The 20,631-nt window shown below is 38.4% G+C and overlaps 2 protein-coding genes and 1 pseudogene across 3 annotated transcripts in view; all 3 read right to left on the reverse strand.

Moving 5' to 3' along the window:
- The window catches only part of NSRP1 (nuclear speckle splicing regulatory protein 1), a 41,876-nt gene extending 33,796 nt beyond the window's left edge, over positions 1–8,080 (reverse strand). Inside the window, exons 1-3 of one of the 2 annotated variants that reach the window (XM_045525290.1) lie at positions 8,032–8,060; positions 7,564–7,593; positions 6,744–6,837 (exon numbers count right to left, since the gene is read on the reverse strand). In XM_045525290.1, the coding sequence (XP_045381246.1) occupies positions 6,744–6,837; positions 7,564–7,593; positions 8,032–8,051 (144 nt within the window). In that variant the 5' untranslated portion in view covers positions 8,052–8,060. Of the gene's footprint in view, positions 1–6,743; positions 6,838–7,563; positions 7,594–8,031 lie in introns of both variants that reach the window. The other variant, XM_045525291.1, reaches the window with a different exon arrangement.
- An 8,600-nt stretch (positions 8,081–16,680) lies between these two features.
- The window catches only part of EFCAB5 (EF-hand calcium binding domain 5), a 121,639-nt gene continuing 117,688 nt past the window's right edge, over positions 16,681–20,631 (reverse strand). Inside the window, exon 23 of the mRNA XM_045526989.1 lies at positions 16,681–16,871. Coding sequence (XP_045382945.1) covers positions 16,681–16,871 — 191 coding nt within the window. The remainder of the gene's footprint in view (positions 16,872–20,631) is intronic.
- On the reverse strand, positions 18,084–18,142 carry LOC123621367 (annotated as a pseudogene).

Genomic DNA, 20,631 nt, shown 5'->3' on the forward strand with positions numbered 1-20,631 from the left:
GCCATATCATTCTAAAGTGTGTTGGCTATCGCAGGGACAGGTGTTAGCCAAAACTTTATCTCTGGGAGAACAGATAAATTTTATGAATAACAGAATCAGCAATGTGAATTGTCAAAAGAGTATTTCTATAGGAATGCAGCATTTCTGTGTGATACCACATCAAATCAAAACGACTTGAATATTTCTTTGCAAGGTAAAACTGTCTATATATGATATGTGGCAAAAAATCCAAGCATTTGAAAAACAAAGCTCTTTTTTCAAAACACTTCTTCAAAAGGCAATTTCAGATGAACATTTTCCCCAGTCAGCAAAGGTCACTGATGAGCAGGGCAGGATGACATATGCGAATCATTTGAAGAATAGACCTGTTATAGATCCATTAATTGGAGAATACAATGAAAGGTTCACTGACTTTGAGAATCAAGACATTACACTCAAATTAGCATTTCACTCTCACCTAGTGGATGTTACCAAGGCACCTAAAGAACTACAGATGGAATTGGTTGAGCTCTCAGTAGAGCTCTCTTCTACAGTCAAAGGGTTTTGTTTCCTTATCCAAAAGCAACAATTTTCAGGTTGCATGCATCATACCTCTTGATGGCATGACTTATGTTGCAAAATTGGATTTCATAAATATATTGCCTAGAAATAAGCATATCAATTGCCAAAATTAAAAGGACAATTCATTACACTCTGCAAAATGAGTATCACAAATAAACATGTAAAAGGAAGTTCTTAGTCACTAATCACCTCATAATTCTTACGAAATATTTGTTAGCACAAGTGCATTTAAGAATAATCATATAGAAGAGTCGTCAGCAAGTTACAGGCTGTGGGCCAAAAACAGCCCATCCTCATTTTTGCATAGTTTTATTAGAACATTTATTACTCATGCTCACCATTTACACATTGTCTAATGGCTGCTTTCATGCCGAGTATAGTAGTTGACCTGCAAAACCTAAAACATCTACTATCTGGCTATTTGCAACATAGACAGCTAAAGCACCTGAGTAAATAACCTTACTCATGCTTACAAGCTGGCCTAGCTGTCCAGATCCTAACTCACGGAGCTCATACTCTACTACAGTGACAAGACATGTATGTAAGTAACTTATCATACAAGGCTTAAAAAGCTAAGTGCTATAAGAAAGGTAAAGACTGTCAGAAAGGCCGAGTGTGGTGGCTCAGGCCTGTAATCTTAGCACTCTGGGAGGCCGAGGCAGGAGGATTGCTTGAGCCCAGGAGTCTGAGGCTGCTGTGAGCTAGGCTGACACCACAGCACTCTAGCCTGGGCAACAGAGCAAGACTCTGTCTCACAAAAAAAGGCTTTCAAAAAAAAAAAAGAGATTATATACAGTAGGGAAAATCAAAGAAGGTACCTTCAAAGAAGTAGCTTTTACACTGGGTTTTGAAGGATGCCTGTAATTTATAATATAGCCATCCTGTATAATTATAATTACTGAGATAGGGAGAAGACTTCCAGTGCAAAGAAAAACAGAGCTGTGAAAAACTACACCCATGACAGTGTACTTTGCTGGGAGGAACGGAGTTAGGAGAAAATGTTAATAAGCATTTTAAGGTCAAAGCTTTAAGGCTTTCAGTGTCAGGATTAGCACTTAAGATTTATTTATTTATTTCTGGGAGCGAGGAAGGGGATAGACGTAGGGCCTAGCACTTTAGATTTAAATTACAATCAGGTTCAGAAGCAAGCGAGTAACAGTGATTAGAATCGTGCTTTAGGAAGATCTGACTACACTATTTGAAATAATTTGAACGAAGAAAGGTAGTAAGGAAACTAGTTACAAAACTATTATAATAACCCAAGAAAAAAGTCATGAAAGTGTTGACAATGCGACTGGACAAGAGGATGGATGGAAACAATGTAATAAACATATTACTATGACAGCAAAACCATTCAAACACTTATGATCAGATGTCACCATCAGAACATGCTCTTATTGTAAAAAATTTAACCTCCTCTGCTATCTCTCTCACCTTTGAACGAAATAACAATTGTAACTAATTACTTTTGATAATTTTAAAAGGAAGAATTAAACAATAATTAAAAGCAATGGACTACCACTTTCCCATTTTTAAACTAAACCTGAATATAAGCACAAAATGAAACAGAATTCATGTGCTAGGGCCCCCTCTGCTGGACCACTGGAGAGAAAGTCTGATCTTAAATTTGTAAAGTCTTACTTGGTTCTGTTGAATTGCTGAAAATAGATAGCTTTGCTTCGTAATAACTCCTTTCCTGGTGTATCAAATGCTCTCCTCAGGTGGGGAATTATGAAATCTTTCTCTGTATTTTTCCAAATCATTCATAATTTTATTGTTGCTTAAGTTGTTGATTATGAAAAAAGATTTTAATATATATTCAAACCTCACAAACATTTAAATATACTCAACTGAGAAATTTGCTTCTCAGTACAAGTTGCAACTCACCACACTGATTTTTTTATAGGTAATGAAGAATCATGCTAAAGAACAGTTTTACATTCTGTTCATTAAGAAATAAGCTGCAACTCCCTTGTCAGTTAGCTTCTGGCTGGACTCCACCAATGGAAAACAGAGATGGTATATCGCAGCGGTCCCCAACCTTTTAGCACCAGGGACCATTTTCATGAAACACAATTTTTCCATGGAACAGGGAGCAGGGGGATGGTTTCAGGACAATTCAAGCATATTACATTTATTGTGCACTTTATTATTATTACACTGTAACATATAATGAAATAATTATACAATTCACCATAGGTTGGGGACCCCTGGTATATTGGAACGTGGGAGAAACCACCTATTTCTCCCTTTCTCTCTAAGACTGAATCTCCCCAATGGCTTTGGCTCCTTCTGGATAAGCCCAGTTCCTACCAAGTAACCCTGGCCTCTGGCCTCTAGGACCATCTCCTACCTGTATCCCTTCATTATCACTGCTTGCTTTGTTCCCCTCCCCCCCTTTTTTTAAGAGACAAGGTCTTTCTCTGTCACCTAGGCTGAAGTGCAGTGGCACAATCACAGCTCACTGCAGCCTTGAACTCCTAGGCTCAAGCAATCCTCCCACCTTTGCCTCCCAAGTAGCTGGGACTACAGGCACGTACCACCATACTTGGTTAATTTTTTTAATTTTTTGTAGAGATGAGGTCTTCATATGTTGCCCAGGCTGGTCTCGAACTCCTGGCCTCAAGCAATCCTCCAGTCTCGGCCTCCCAAAATGTTGGAATTATAGGCCCACTACCTGCTTAATTACTACTTATGTCCTGATTGCCTAACCATCCCTTTTTTGGCATCTTGAGTCTTTCATCACATAGCTAACTAATTCTCCATAGGAAAGAGGAAAAGACAAAACAGGGAGGGAAAGAGAAAGCAAGCTATGAGAAAAGGGCCCAGGCCGATATTTTCTGATTCTAGTGTACCCACTGTCCAGTTACCACAGCTTCATTTCACAATGGAAAAAAAACAGCAATAACATGGGTAAACTTTCTAGATTGCTTGTGCAAACTCATCCTTCTCAAACTGGGGTATACTCCGGTAATTTCATGTTGCTTTGTATTACAAAGTATGCTGGGATGATTTAATGTGAAAGTGCAACATAAGCATGTCCAATCTTTCTGCTGTATCCATGGTAAGTGATTTTAAAAATTATTTGTATATTAAAACAAACCACACAAAGTGAAGAAGGCCATATAACAGAAGCAGAGTTAAAAGCAAGTAAATAAATAAATAAATAAATCCACAAGGATGTTTAATGGCAAAAAACAAATGGTGTTGGGTCACTGGATATCCACATGCAAAGAATGAAGCTGGACCTCTACCTAATACTATATAAAAAATTAACTGAAAGTTAGATCAAAAACCTAAATTTAAGAGCAAAAACTATGAAACTCCTGGAAGAAAATGTAGTATAGACCTTTGTAACCTTGGATTAGGCAATGGTTTCTTAGATATGACACCAAAGCACTAGCAACCATAGGAAAAAAATAAATTGGATTGCCTCAAAACTGAACTTTTGTACTTCAAAGGACATTTTCAAGGAAGTGAAAAGACAATCCATAGACAGGGAGAATATATTTACAAACTGTACATCTAATAAGGTACCTGTATCTGGATTATATAAAGAACTTTTACAACTTATTATAAAATGACAATCCAATTAAAAAACAGGTAAATGGCACAAATAGACATGTCTCCAAAGATACAAAAATGACCATGATAGGCCATCAGGGTAATGTGAATCAAAACCACAATGAGATACCACTTCACACCCACTAGATGGCTATAATAAAAAAGATAAGTAGTGTCAGAAAGGATGTGGAAATGTCGAAACCTTCGTACACTGCTGATGGGAATGTAAAATGGTGCAGCCACTTTGGAAAACAGTCTGGCAGCTCCTCAAAAAGTAAAACACGGAGTGATTACATGAACCAGCGATTTGACTCCTAAGTATATATCCAATAGAAATGAAAATATATGTCCACACAAAAACCTATACACAAATGTTTATAGCAGCACTATTTGTAATAGCCAGAAATCTGAAAAATCCCAAATGCCTACCACCAATGGATAAATAAAATGTGGTATATACATATAATGAAATACTATTTAGAAGTAAAAAGAAATAAAATATTGATACATGATACATGTTACAACCTTGAAAACACTCTGCTAAAGCTTACGTGAAAGCAGCCAGACAGCAAAGGCCATCTATTGCATGATTCCATTTAACATGAAACGTGCGGAACAGGCAAAACCACAGAAATAGAAAGTAGATTAGTGGTTGCCAAGATGTGGGGGTGGGGAGAATGAGGAGTGACCGTAATGAGTACTGGATTTCTTTCTGGGTGATGAAAATATTCTAAAATTAGATAGGTGATGGCTGTACAACTCTTAAAGACTAGTGAATTGTACACTTTAAAAGGGTGAAGTATGCGGTATGTGAATTATATCTCAATTTTTTTTAATGGGGGGAAAATGACAAAAAAAAGACCCTACATAAGCATAAAAAAAGATCCTGTAAATAAATCTTAAAATGTTACCTGCTTCTCCACTGTACTGTAAACAAATGCACGAGTGTCAAATCTCCTGCCTTTCCTCCTGTGATAACCTTCTTAGTCACCCAGAATAGAAATCCTTACACTATTTCCTTACAGTATACCCAACTCATCTGTTTCCTTTCCCATATATTCAATTTGGCTGCCAGGTGCTGTTTATTTCTGTGATTATCTCTCATATTTGTCTCAACTTATTCCCACTGACCACACCCTAGTTAAGGTTGTTATTTCTCACCTGAACTGTAAAAGCCTTGACCCTCAACTTTCATTTCTCCCCATCTGTACTTCACAGTTCAAGAGTTATCTTCCCAAGATAAAAGTGTGGTCATATCACTGACCTACTCAAAAACTACTTAAAAATCTAAGTTGAGGCCGGGCATAGTGGCTCACACCTGTAATCCTAGCACTCTGGGAGGCCAAGGCAGGAGGACCCCTTGAGCTCAGGAGTTCGAGACCAGCCTGAGCAACGAGACCCTGTCTCTACTAAAAATAGAAAAATTAGCTGGGTGTCATGACACATGCCTATTGTCCCAGCTACTTGGGAGGTTGAGGCAGGAGGATCGCTTGGGCCCAGGAGTTGAGTCCAGCCTGGGCAATACAGCAGGACCCATCTCTACTTTAAAAACAAAAAAACCACATGATTCTACAACTACATAGATGAATCTCACTGACATTATACTGAGTAAAAGAAGTCAGACACAGAGTTCATACTGTATGATATCTTTTATATGAAATTCTATTAATAGAACAGGCAAAACTAATCCAAGTGACAAAAATATGAGCACTTATCTGGGGCAGAATGTGGAGAGGCTGACTGAAAAGGGGTGTGGAAGGACTTTCAGGGGAGAGGGAAATGTTCTACATCTTGATTGCAGCATATACGTTTGTCAAAAATCATCAACCCATATACTTAAAATCTGCAAATTTTATTGTATGTAAATTATATATCGATTTTTTAAAAATGTGAGCCATGGAGAGCCGATTACATAATGAGTAAAAACTGAAAAACAAGCTATTTTTCTGCCAGACCAAAAGAAACCCCAGATTAACTGATGCAAAGGTCTTTGTTTTAAGAGATACAAAAACATGACTGGAATATTAGATAAGCACACATCTGGGGTTGTTTCTGCTATACATTGTGGGTTTCAGAGGAAAACAGTTTTGGCTGCTAAAATAGAAAATGCTCATATTAGATGTTTTAGCAGTACTATCAGTGGTAACTTTATTTACTACCATAATTATAACTAAGCAGTTACATTTAGAAGACACTGAAGAAATAACCATAAAAGTTGTCCAATAAAGAACTGTTATACAATCATCTTAAATCATGGTTAACTAATTAAAAACTACTTTGCTAATAATAATTTCTAGGAAATTGGTGACATCTAATTAACTCATTCCTAGATATCTTTACACCAATTATTTTGTTACATCAATTTTAGTTGTATGAAAATACTTTGTGTAATTGTTTAAAAGTAACTGAAGTTCATAGCTTTTGGGAAAAAAAAGCTCTAAAGAAAGAAAAATTGGTGGGGTTTCTTTCTTTAAACATTCCTTTTGATAATCCTGGAAGCCATACTCCAAAACACTGTACTGACAAATTAATAAAGGCAAAGACATCAAACTCAGAAGTTCAATTTTCAAAAATTTTACATTTCCAACAATGCAGGAGTAAAATATAGGATCCCTTACCTCATCATCATCATCAGAATCATTTCCAAACACTGATGGTTTTTGCAAAACAGGGTGCAACTGCTGTGTTTTCTTTGGCAAAATAAGCCCATACCTGCATATTTTTTTTTGAAACAGAAATTACACCATTATCTTTAAATGTTAAAAAATAATACATCCACTACCTCTTCCGGATGAAGATATCAAAACATGCCATAAGCCTTATGAACACATAACAGACTGTTACTGCTTTTCAATGATCTCAAAATTCCAATATGCCATTTTATAATTACTCTAAGTCATTATTTGTGGACCAGGGTCAAACTCAAATACCATTTTCAAAGAAGAGAAGTAAATGAACAGTTCAGAAATGTTTTAGATGGTGAAGTGACATCAACAGTTTAAAAAAGACACGTTGGTGGAAAGCTCAGTTCATGTCCACTAAAGATAAAAATGCTTTAAATTATCCTTGTGGTCTAACAAGTCAAGAAAACGGCTAGATTTTTTTCTGTTGTGTACTTTACACAGTTTTTGGAAATTATTGGATAATTCGTGCAACCCAGGAAAACTTTAAAGATTAAATTAACTGAAAAACCTAAGCAGCCATGGGGAAAGTTCCTATTACATTTTATTAAGCTCACGTGCTTCGTCTCAGAGTATGTGAGAGAACCATCCCATCAGATCCAACTCATTTAGTTTCTCAAATTTTGGCCTTTAAGCAGCAGAGACCACACAGGAAGCCGCATCAAAGTATGGATTACACATCAAAGGCAGAATTTCCAAATACGTACAGTATTTGTCTCTTTTGCGGCAACGTATACCCAGTTCCCTATATGCCTACCCTTTTCTGTGGCTTCTCAGAACAGTATTCCTAAAACGAGAAGGGAGGGCGGGAATCAGGACTTGAGCTTCTGCCAAGAACAAGGCCCTCGTAAGGAAACCAGGAATTGTCTCTCTTCTTACTGCCCCCTGAGAGCATCCAAGCGGGGAGAAACTCAAGCGCGGGGTAGGAAGCAAGACTGAGGGGCCTCAGACCGAGCTTTTGGAAAATAGAAAAGTCTCGCTCTCTGCCCCTCAGCCTAACTTCCTTTATTTCCTCACAAGTTTCTCCCTCAAACTTCGGGCTTCCAGCCTGGAAAATGTATGGGGGAGGGGAATATATGTTCCTCAGGACTGCTGGGGGGTTTTCCCGTCTCTTTCCCTGACCCCACAGCCCCTTCACTTCCAGCGCACTTTAATTCCTCGGCCAAAGCCACAGTCGCTGTAGCTTCTCATTCCCCAGCCTGACCCTAACTCCCGGATCACTCACTGCCTGCCCGGAATCGCCATCTTGCTCCCGTGTCCGCTGAACGTGGCCGAGGCCGACGCCGACGTGACGCTGACGCCGGCGCCGCACGTAAACTCTCGCGCGGCTTTGGGTGGCCGGGAACCCGCGTATCGGTTGGCTGGCTCAGTTGAGCCGCTTCCACACTGCTGGGAATCCGGTTCTACGGCCTGTGTGTTTCGGAGCTGACCGGCTGTCTACAGATCAGTGGGAAGAAAGGAATGACAAAATTTATATTCACATGGGATCTCTTGTTGATAGCATGTAGGGGAGTCTTGCTTTTTTTATACAGCCTGACAATCTCTTTTAGTTTGGGTGTTGAAAACATTTTCATTAAAGTAACTATAAGTATGATTGCTGTTTGTTTTCTATTTTTCTCATCTGTTGTTTGTTTTTTCTCTCCCCCTCGCCCACCTCTTTTTGCCTTATCTTGATTTATAGAGAAATTTTTAATGATTCAGCTTATGATTTTCATGATTCAACCTCCTTTGTTGGCTTATTAGCCATAGTTATTTTATTTTTTTTAAGGGGGTTGCTTTAGGGTTTTGGATTTTTTGGAGTTTTTTGATTGTTTTTTGAAACAGAGTCTCACTTTATTGCCAGGGCTGGAGTGCAGTGGCATCATCATAGCTCACTGCAACCTCAAACTCCAGGGCTCAAGCCATTCGCCTGTCTCAGCCTCCAAGTAGCTGGGACTACAGGCGCGAGCCACCACGCTCAGCTACATTTTCTATTTTTTATAGAGACAGAGTCTTACTCTTGTTCAGGCTGGTCTGGAGCTCCTGGTGTCAAGCAGTCCTCTCGCCTGGGTATCTCAGAGTGCTAGGATTACGGGCATGAGCCACCGCACCCAGCCCTAGGGTTTCTAATATACATCTTTAACTTAGCACAGTCTACCTTCAAGCAACAATATACCACTTTAGGTATAGTATAAGAAGCTTACCAAAGTATTCTTCCATTTCCCTCCTATATTTTTGCTATTGTCACAATTTTACTTCTACCTATGTTATAAATCTACAATTATTTTTGCTTTAAACAAGTTTTTAAAAAAGATTTTTATAATAAGAAAAATGTTATGTTTACCCACATATTCACCATTTCTGGTATCTCCAAATCTATGTGTAGATTCAGATTTCTATCTAGTATAGTATCTTTTTAACTTTTTTCAAACATTTTTATTGAGATATAATTCAGGTATCATGCAATTCACCCATTTAAAGTGTATAATTCAATCGTGTTTAGTATAGTCAAAGAGTTATGCACAATCAATTTTAGAATATTTTCAATACCAAAAAAACAAACTATGTACCCATTAGTCACTCCCGTTTTCCCCCAAACCCTCCAGCCCTAAGCAATTGCTAATCTTCTATCAGTTTTTGCTTTATGTATTTTGAAGCTTCATTATTAAGTGTATAAATGTTTAAGATTGTCATATATTCTTAATTGACCCCTTTTTCATTATGAAATAAACTTCTTTATCATAATAATATTCTTTGCTCTGAAACCTGCTTGTGTGATATTATTATAGCCACTCCAGTTTTCTTTTGACATTATCTCTGGGGAAAACAGAAAGAAGTGCAGGCATGGAAAACAATTGTGATTTACTACAGGGCTAAGCCCTAACTAGCATACATGATCATGATAATGTAAACAGTAAATATTGATTTCTTCTAACTTAAATTACCATGTAGGGCTGGGCGCTGTGTAATCCTAGCACTCTGGGAGGCCGAGGCAGGTGGATTGCTTGAGCTCAGCAGTTCAAGACCAGCCTGAGCAAGAGCAAGACCCACGTCTCTACTAAAAAAAAATAGAAAGAAATTATCTGGCCAACTAAAAAATATATATAGAAAAAATTAGCCGGGCATGGTGGCACATGCCTGTAGTCCCAGCTACTTGGGAGGCTGAGGCAGGAAGATCACTTGAGCCCAGGAGTTTGAGGTTGCTGTGAGCTAGGCTGACGCCATGGCACTCACTCTAGCCTGGGCAACAAAGCGAGATTCTGTCTCAAAAAAAAAAAAAAATTATCATGTAATAATATTAGGAAGAATGGATGAGAAGTGTGTATGTGTGTGTGTATGTATGCTGAGTGAAAGGACAGCCTTGCTAATGAAATAGCAGAAAAAATTATCTAAACCCACAATCTCTCAGTAAGGGCTAAGATCAGTAATATGAGCTCTCTCATTAACAGGCACCCCACCCCACAGGGTTCTGTTTTTACAACATCTGAAAAGAGCTGAGCATACAGAAAGGAAATGTAAACCTTTCTCTTTTATATTCTATAGATTATAGATTAAACTGCTTTTGAAAATTTGCTTTGACAGCCTTGAGTTCCTGAGCAAACAGCAAGGGTATGAGCTTCAGGCCTTAGTTCCTGCCCAAAACCATATCTCAAGGACAAAATCACAGACAAGATCACATCCCCACTGATAAGCCTGTCTCCAAGGAAAAGGGGAGAAGCCAACTCTTGGCACTTCTGTTAACAGCTGGTCACTAAGAAGAAAAAAAAAAAAAGAAATGGATGCAGCAGTTTCACAGCTATACTCTGTTAATTTGGCTATAGCCATAAATCTTCTTACCCCCTTTACAGCCCCTAAATAAAAAGCCTGAGTAGTGGTTTTCTAGGCCAGCACCCACTCCCTTTTTGTGTTCTGTGCTGGCCCTTTTTCCATCTGGAAAAAGTAAAATAAACTTTTCCTTCTTTCTATCCTAAACTTTGTCTGAGAAATCTTTCTCCACTTGTGCCATGAGCACCTAGTAAGTTCACCACTCTTAACACTGAGGAAGGAGCTAAATCTTTGTATTGCATACTGGGAAGTTAAAAGATATTGCCTAAATCAGAAAAAAAAAGTAGCCACAAAACCATGTTATTTAGTAATATGGAAGTAAATGTCAAAACTATGACCAGGGCCGGGCACGGTGGCTCACGCCTGTAATCCTAGCACTCTGGGAGGTCGAGGCTGGAGGATGGCTGGAACCCAGAGTTTGAGATTGCTGTGAGCTAGGCTGATGCCATGGCACTCTAGCTCAGCCCACAGAGCAAGACTCTGTATCAGAAAAAAAAAAAACAAAACTATAACTAAAATGGGTGTTGGCAAACTTTTTCTGCAAACAGATAGTAAATATTTTAGGCCTTGGGGCCCATTTGGTCTCTGTGGCTACTGCTCAACTCCGCCCTTGCAGTGTGAAAGCACCCATAGACAATATGGGCATGGCTCTTCCAATAAAACTTTATTTATCATAACAAGCAGTTGACCAGATTTGGCCCATGGGTTGTTTACCAACTCCTGAACAAAAAGAACTGAAAATAGTTGACTCAGAAGCAAGGAAAATGAAGGTGACTTGGGGCTGGGAAATGCTCTGGTCTCAACAGACCTGTGTAACAGGATGACTATCAGCATGTGTTACTTTGCTTAAAATAAAAAGAATAAAGAGTAAAAAATAAAGCCACCTGCTAGGGCTGTCTGCCTCTTGCTTGAAGAGACTGAATGGGGAATTAGTTACACAAAAATTACCCAGTGAAAAGCTCAATATCCTAGATAATTTGAGTTTTTGAAATGGTGTTTTGAATTCTGTACTCTCCCATTGCCTTTGGGACATTGTAATGAAGCAGTCATGGGAATTTCCCAAAGCCAGAAAGTTGATTTCTCAGATGCAGTGTTGCAGTTCTTCATTTGTTTGGTAGAGTCCGAAGCACTAGTGGCAACTGAAGCAGTGAATCAGGGGCACAGAGAAGCTTCCTAATATTTTAGAACCCAACTTTGGTAACTTTAGGGGGAGATGCTGTATGGACAGAAGCAGGATGAACCAGTATAAGATAGTGTCATCACTGCCACACTCCTGATGGTTATACAATAGAGAATTCCAACTATCTGAGACTTCCAGAAATGTATTGAACAAATTTCAATTGTCCCGTATGATTTTCATAATCCTCTCCCTTAACTAACAACTTGACCTTTTGAGTTGTTTTGCAGAAATGGTGGATTTTCTGCAAGCAAAGGAACTGAGATTCTGAAGTCCCCTGGGCATACTTCCAGATGCCAAGATTCATCATCCCCCCAAACCTGCCCCCAATGCATGTAGCTCCTTGTTAGTTACACCATGACCTGTCCCAACGCACATGGCCTCTCCTTTAAACCCCCCTGATCTCCCTTAGTCAGAGAGACAGATTTGAGACAACTTCTCCCATCTGTCATATTTAAAGAATTCCTTTCTTCCTTGGCAATCTTTGTTGTCTCAATAATTGGATCTTTGTGCCATGAGCAACCGGACCCAGACTGAAACCACCTTGTGGTTTCGACAACATACACAAAACTTCAGTAACACAACAATTTGACTAGAATTGGATACACAGCAACTTTGGGAATCTCTACACCCAAACTCATAGATCTTCCATTTAATATTTTAACATTAATTTACTAATGTTAACTTCACTACTTTCAGTCTCTGCTTCTCTTTGTGCCCATTCTTTTCCCTAGTCAACTACTCGCTCTCCACACCTTTTCTCCTACTTACAGCTTCTACTAACTTGTAGTGTCTGGAAGGCAGTATGTTTCAACTGCTTTAAGGCTGTCATGACACCTTTGGCCTCTCTACATGTCAGGTTCGGTTCTTGACGCGCTCATGGCTGAAGAATGACCAGATGCACCAAAGTAAGGCAAGCATGAAAATGAGGTTTATTGAGGAGAAAAAGATAGGATTATAGGGCCAGAGCAAGATATAGGTTTACAGAGCATGATACATATGCCACAGATGATGACTGGACCCATTGTCGCAGCAAAGGGAGAGGAAAAAGGAAGGGTGCAAAAAAGAGTCAGTTATGGTCTCAGTCTTATTTCATAGTGCTGGGATTGGGACATCCCTGTGGCTCAGATATCACCATGGGACCACTTTGGACAGTTGGGAGTTGCATGACCTGAGTCTTAACTATGAATGAGGGTTGTTCTAGTTCAATGTCCAGACTCTATGGTATCTATGCTGCTTGGCCTGTGGGCTAGAGAGTCCTCTGCATTCTTTTGTAGTTTGTGCGCTAAGTTATGATTGGTCGATTCATAGGGTGTTCCCTCCTCCCCCAGGTATGGCAGTCACTCAGGAGAGGATTAGGGTGGAGCAGGACCAAGATGGGGGCCTGGGGTCCACCCTTGTCCTTCCCAGGTGGGGCAATTGTACCAAGGCAACAGCACCCACTTTCGTCCCTAGGAGACCCGGAATCCCTCACTATCTACCTAACATAAGCACTTAATATCCTTTTAGACACTGCTCCTGTTGCTATTTCCCAGTGTGTTTTGTTCATGGTTTGGGTAATTTTTATATTACACAATTTCACAAATTGGCCTCACTTTGATGAGAGGTCAACCCCAATTCAAACAGCTGTGGCTGGAGAGTCAGTCACATGCAACAGAATATGGCCTCATCAGTTGAGGTCTGTGAGCAGGACAGTCTAAGCTCAGGCAGTAGATTGAGAGGGATATTAAATGTGGTTAATCACTAGGTGATGGAACAGCTATTAAGGGTACTTACTATGCTTAAGGACAGAGAAATGGGCCATGCTTGTTTATTTAGTTTTAAATTTAACAAAGTTTTGTTGAGCAAAAAAAATTTTCTGAAACTGGGCAGCATTCTGGACCAAAGATAGTTCAGAATGCCCCCACCACCAAGCGGTGAGTTTAATTTATAACCAGAAAACGTTACCACACCAAACTGGGATCCACTCACCCCAAACAGCAGAGCCAGACACTGACGCCAAGAGTTGCAGTGGAAGATAGAGGCATCTTTATTGCATGACGCCATGCAAGGAGAACGGACAGCTAACCCTTAAACCCAAACTCCCCTATGGCTTACAAGCAAGTGTTTTTTAAAGGCAAGGATATATTTCAGGAAAGCAGAAGTTGCAGGCAAAATTTTAAATCAATACATGGGGGTTATACACTGGTTTGGTCTGAAAAGGCAGGATATTTTGAAGAGGAGATTTAGGGGAGATAGGTGGATTCAGAGATTCTTTGAATAGCAATTGGTTAAGGAAGCAAGGTCTTATCTTGGACAGGAATGTTAAGGTGGGTGTGACTCTCTCCAGGCGCTTCAGAGAGAAATTTAGAACAAAGACTGGCCATCAGAGTTCAAGCCTCAGTTTCCCCTTATTTGCATTTTTTTTTTTTTTTGAGACAGAGTTTTGCTCTGTTGCCCAGGCTAGAGTGCTGTGGCATCAGCCTAGCTCACAGCAACCTCAGACTCCTGGGCTCAAGCAATCCTCCTGCCTCAGCCTCCAAAGTAGCTGGGACTGCAGGCACATGCCACTACGACCAGCTATTTTTTTTCTATTTTTGGTAGAGACGGGGGTCTTGCTCTTGCTCAGGCTGGTCTCAAACTCCTGACCTTAAGATCCTCCTGTCTCCTTGGCCTCCCAGAATGCTCGGATTACAGGTGTGAGCCACCTCACCTGGCCTATTTGCATTTTCTGTGGGGGTTTCTGAAAAACAACTCAAAAACATAATGTTAAGACGGGCCCATGGAACTAAAACACCTCTTGACTCTGCCTTGCTTGGAGGACTATTATTGCTACTATCTTCTTGCTCATCAGGTTGCTCATTTACTTTTCAAGGCTAGTCAGGTGCCAGTAATTTCCTGTGAAGGGACTCAAGATTTTTCCTCTATTTCCTTGCTTGTGGGTCTGGCAGGCCCCTAAGAGGGGTTCCTGCTCCACCTCAAAAATAGCCTAAATAGGTAATATTTAATTAGTTGATCTTGTCAGTTGAGAGAGGTCTTTATAATAAGATTATATGGGTGAGGCTCGTTGGCTCATGCCTGTAATCCTAGCACTGTGGGAAGCTGAGGGGCAAGGATCCCTTAGGCCAGGAGCTGGAGACCAACCTGAGCAAGAGCAAGACCCCTGTCTCTACCAAAAATAGAAAACATTACCCAGGTGTGGTGGTGTGCGCCTGTAGTCCCAGCTACTCGGGAGGCTGAGGCAGGAGAATCACTTGAGCCCAGGAGTTTGAGGTTGCTGTGAGCTAGGCTGACACCATGGCACTCTAGCCCGGGCAAGAGAGTGAGACTCTCTCTCTCAAAAAAAAAAAAAAAAAAAACTATAATTATGTTAACAGTGGAAAAAGTGGATTTAGATATAAATCTATACATCAAAATTTTTGTCAGGTATAAATAATATCCTCCTTACTAAAAATGTAAGCTTCTTATGTTAAAGGACAGTATTTCACGTGAATAAATTTATTAAATAAATTGAACCAATCTGGCTTGTTGGTTGCTTAATTTTAGTTTCCAAAAGACTGCTAGTATGGTCGTTAGTCTACTAAGAAGTTTGGAAGGTGTTAGTGAGATGTCTGGGGTGCTGGCAAGGCCAATCAACCACCCTACCTCTTACTAGCTATTGTGAACTGGTCAACTCGTTTACAGAGATAATTTATAAAATAGAGATAATATTAGGACTACCTCCGTTATAGATTATTGGGCGGCTCAAATAAGCTAGTCTGTAAAAATATTTCAAACAAGTTAAAGTGCCATGCAAATGTATATTTGTTATCTTTAAGCTAGAAGACATTTAGTTAACTTGATGCCCATGATAATGGTTAAAACATAGCATTCTGCAAAATCTTCTCTTCCTTGTTGCCTAAAATGCCATTTGTATTTAGAGTGAACTCTATAAGCTTGTTCTGAAGCCATCAGGATATGTGACTATCAGTTTAATATCTTCAAGAACATTGTTCCTAGAAATGTAGCTGCAAATGCCCTAAAAAGCTCCCTTCCAAATGTGAAACAGGCTTAGAGGGTAAAATGGGGCATGCGATCATCCAAGAGATGAGGACTGGTAATAACACTGCCATCTTATCAGAAAAGGTGAAAAAGGGACCTCCAGTCTCAAATTATGTTTGGAACACATCACATTTTGTCAAACTAATAAAGAAAATAAAGTTTAATTTCCCAAAATTTTATTAAAAATGGACTCTGTCATCAGATATCTTATTGTAAAGATGAAATCTCACAACAGAGCAGTCAAGTTTGTTATAATAACAAGCTTTAAACAAATATAAATTCTTTTTGTAGTTCTTGAACTCGAGAGGTTTTATTTATTTATTTTTTTAGAAAGGGTGTTTTCCTTTATCCATGAGTCACAAACATTTTCCCACAAAAATTTTTGTTCATTAAAGTGATTTTAAGTTGTTAAGGCAAGGGGGTGGGAACAGGGAGAGGGAGGGGGCGGTGTTCAGATAAGTCTTTGAAACATTAGAAAATTCTCAGTCCATTTCTTAAAAATCTTTATTATTTGGTACTCTTTTGGTGTAAAAACTGCCAATTTTACTTTGAACTTGAGTTCAAAGTAATGAAAAATAACTAATCAACCATAGCAGTCCCACTACAGATACAAAGCTCAAACTAAAAGGATACTTTCAAATATACTCTATGACGTACTTCAATACATTTGCCTATGGCTACCTTAGGTGGATATTTTTTAGATAAAAAATTTTTCCTTAGGTCGCACTTTTGGTTTTAGAAAGTGCTGAGGTAAATGTCTAGGAGCAGAATATGTCTGTGTTTTAATACACTCCTTTCCAAATGAAAGCATTTTGTAGTTAACAAACAAAACTGAACATGACCAATATCCTAAATACAGTACCAACTCCATTATCATATCCCTTGCAAACTTTCTCCTGGCATTTTTACATACATACAGCTGTCAGTTTTGGAGGGCAGTGGAGGTGTAATAGCACTATTTAGATTTTTGTTTATCTTCATGAGAGCTGAACAGATATGTAGCCAGTGGTATAGGTATTCAATGACAGTATTACCAAATTTCCATACTTCGATTCGGGAATGATCTGCATCAAGGAAAAAAAAAGTTAGAGTGATAGTTTTATTATTAAACTACTTTAATATTAATATACCTTTATTATTAAAATTACAAGTTCCAATATTATGATTATAGTTCATTACATATGTTTTGAGTCAAAACCATATTTGAATCTTGTTTAAATATGTAATTGCAGGAATATGGATAGATAAATTTTGGTGTATTCATATAATGGAATACTACACAGCAGTTAATAAAGAATAAGAGATATGTATCATTATGGATAAACCTTAAAAACATATTGAGCACAAAAAGTAAGTTGTAGAATAATATATACTTTTGAGTACTACTAAAAACAGTCTAAAAACCTGAAAAGTAATATTATGTTACTTATGGATTCATAAGCATATAGCAAAAGAAGTAGTCATGCATGAAACTGGTAAATACCAAATTCATGATAGCATTGTCTCTAGGGAGGAAGAAAAGAGACTGGGATTGTGAGAGGTAGAAGGCCTCAACTACTCTTCAATGTTTTATTTCTGTAAAAAAAAGTCTGATTCAAACATGGCATAACGTTAAGGTTAGATATATTATAGATTATAGCTCCGTAATGGCTACAAAGGTGTTACTCCATGTTTGAAATATTTCCTAATTTAAAATTATTTTAAAATATATAGTCTCTACACATTGTGATGTGTGTGAGTTTGTTAAATTGAAAACTGTTAAACTGTCATTCATAAAAGCCACCTTTTCCCAGGAGTCAATAATTAATATTCTGATAGAATGGTCCAACAGAAGGACTATATACTTGAGAATTGAATGGATCTGAGTCCTAACTTTGGCTCTACCCCAACTAGCTTTGTGTTCTTGAGTAGGTCACTTAAATGTTCTGAGTCTCAGTTTCTTCTTCCATAAAACAGAATTGTTATAAGGATCAATAATATGCAAAGATCTGTCACAGAGTAGTTGCTCAAAAATATTAATTACCTTCCTTTCAGAGGCCTCCCACCCCCAGGTCTATGTTTTATATATTTTTGTTATTCTTAGTGTCTAACTCAGTACCTAACCCAATAAATGCTTGCTGATTTGAGCTGAATAAACCATTACATTATAACTGAGTAAGAACTTTTAAATATCGTATCTTCTAATAGCTTATTAACAGTAATGACAATTATCTATTAGAATTACAAAACAGAACATATTTTATTTTCCCATCTGTTTTAATATTAAAAATTTATTTCCATGCTAATCTTCTCTGTATTGTTCCAATTTTAGTATATGTGCTGCCGAAGCGAGCACTTATTTTCCTGTCTGTTATCAACACAAAGGAACAAAGTTTCCTGAATTATGTTTTGCTTTCCTATAGTTCTTTTTCTTTTAAAGTTTGGGATCCAGATACGATTTCCTATAGTTTTGAAGGAACAACTACAACAAAAGGTAATATATGAGATAGGAAAGACACATAAAATATGGAAAACATTCACAAGTCTCAGTTTTTATCTGAAGTTGACTTTAAGACATGTAGAAATAATTATTATTCTAAAATTCTCTGTCTTAAAACACACACACACACACACACACATACGCACACACACAGAGGCACTGTTTTTTTCTCACTTAATTGTAAGTGTTCCATAAATGCTGAAGTGAAACATTAAATTAAGGAATAATTGAATTAGGTTTTTCAAATACTAAAAAAGTCTTTCCAGATTATAGCTCAGTAACATTCGTGACAATAAATGAATAAAAACAAAACCATCAAAACATCACATGTGCCCTGTAAAGATATACAACTATTATGTACCCACAATAATTTAAAATTTAAAAATTAAAAAACAAAACAAAACAAAAATAAAATAATATGCATAAAACTCTTGTTACATGGTTGGTGGTTGGTACTTGGTAACTACATTATAGTTACTTTCATAATGAAATATCTGCTTTAAAAAACAAAACAAAACAGATGCTAGTCACGAGACCACATTAAATATACCTGATTCATCCCATTTTATGGGTAATACTAGACCAATAAATACACATACTGAAAATACTTGAGGGTGCATTTATAATTGATCCTTCTTTCTACTAATTAGCTTCCTGGAAACTTTTACAAGATAATGCTACAGCCGGGCGCGGTGGCTCACGCCTGTAATCCTAGCTCTGGGAGGCCGAGGCGGGTGGATCGCTCGAGGTCAGGAGTTCGAGACCAGCCTGAGCAAGAGTGAGACCCCGTCTCTACTAAAAATAGAAATAAATTATCTGGCCAACTAAAAAATATATATACAAAAAAAATTAGCCGGGCATGGTGGCTCATGCCTGTAGTCCCAGCTACACGGGAGGCTGAGGCAGTAGGATCGCTTAAGCCCAGGAGTCTGAGGTTGCTGTGAGCTAGGCTGATGCCACGGCACTCACTCTAGCCCGGGCAACAAAAGTGAGACTCTGTCTCAAAAAAAAAAAAAATAATGCTACAAATTTCCAAAGATTACTTTGATTATCTTAATGTCCCAATATTAGGAATCTAATTAAATAAAATAAAATTCACCCTAGGACACTCCTAAAACCAGTCCTAACTTTCTGAGACAAAACAGTTCTGCCGTTCCCCACAGCTTTTATTCTGCCCTTCCCCAGTCCCTATTGAAGAGCTCGCTGTTCCAGTGTTCTTATCTGAACATCCAAATGAACAGACCCCTATCTGCAGCCTTTATTAAGCCAGTCGCCATCTCCATGGTGATTCAAGGACACTAGGATGGGGAGCGAGGTCACTCTCTTTCATAAGACCCTGTTGCTTATTTCCTGTCTTATTGTCACCAGGGACTGAGGCTCCGAACGTGTCTGGGCGGTGGTTCCCGTTTCCCCGTCCCTCCCAGAGACTGATGTGTTAACAACAGGCTCTAATGATTCCTTTTGAAGCCTCGGGTGCTCTGTCGGGTTCCCCATTAACAGTTGAGCGCTACTGCCCTCTTGTGGTAGCTAGATGCCAGATCTTTGCACCTCGGCAGACAGAGGACCCTGTTCACACAGACTTACCACTATTTTTTCATGCAGATGTACTACTTTTAATTTCTTTTATAACCATAGAAATTATGCTTTTTTTTTTGCTTTGCCTTGGCAAATGTTATAGTAAATTATTTGAATACATTTAAGCTATAAATATTACTGGGTCAACCTCTGGATCTATTTATGGGCCTATTAATGCAGAAACATTTATTATGGCATTTTTGTAGGTTCTAGTTTAATCAAATTTTTAATCATATAGGGAATTCACTATGCTGGAAACATTAGGCTATAATAGGATATCTCTAAATTAAAACTCCATTTATGGTCCCTGCTTTAACATTGGATTAATTAAGTTGAATCTTTTAGGAATTACAGACAGTTAGTAAAGATGGGCAAAGCAAAAAGAATGAAATACTTTAGTTTCAAGTACAAAAGCTAAAGTGTAACTGCTCCTTTCAACTACCAACCAACCCAAGATCAGCGGCATTTCTTGAATGTTCCAGTCCTTCATCATTAGTTCTCTTAGTTTAGTTCTTATTTTTATTGCTTCACAGACCCTAAGTCACTCCTTAACATCATTGCCACACACAATGAACTGAAGGTCCATGCAACAATACATACTTAAAAGGGGATGTGTATGCAAATTCCTATCAGTTTTTATGTAGGCAGGAGAACTCATATTTGCCATGGCAGTCAGGCACTTACAATAATATGTCCTTGTTAATTTAATGTGGTCCTAAAGGCACTGTAGAGTAGTGCCTACCAGGCTTATCATGAAAAAATCAGTGTTA

Source organism: Lemur catta, chromosome 15 (assembly GCF_020740605.2).
Source record: "Lemur catta isolate mLemCat1 chromosome 15, mLemCat1.pri, whole genome shotgun sequence".
In the NCBI taxonomy this organism is placed as follows: Eukaryota; Metazoa; Chordata; class Mammalia; order Primates; family Lemuridae; genus Lemur; species Lemur catta.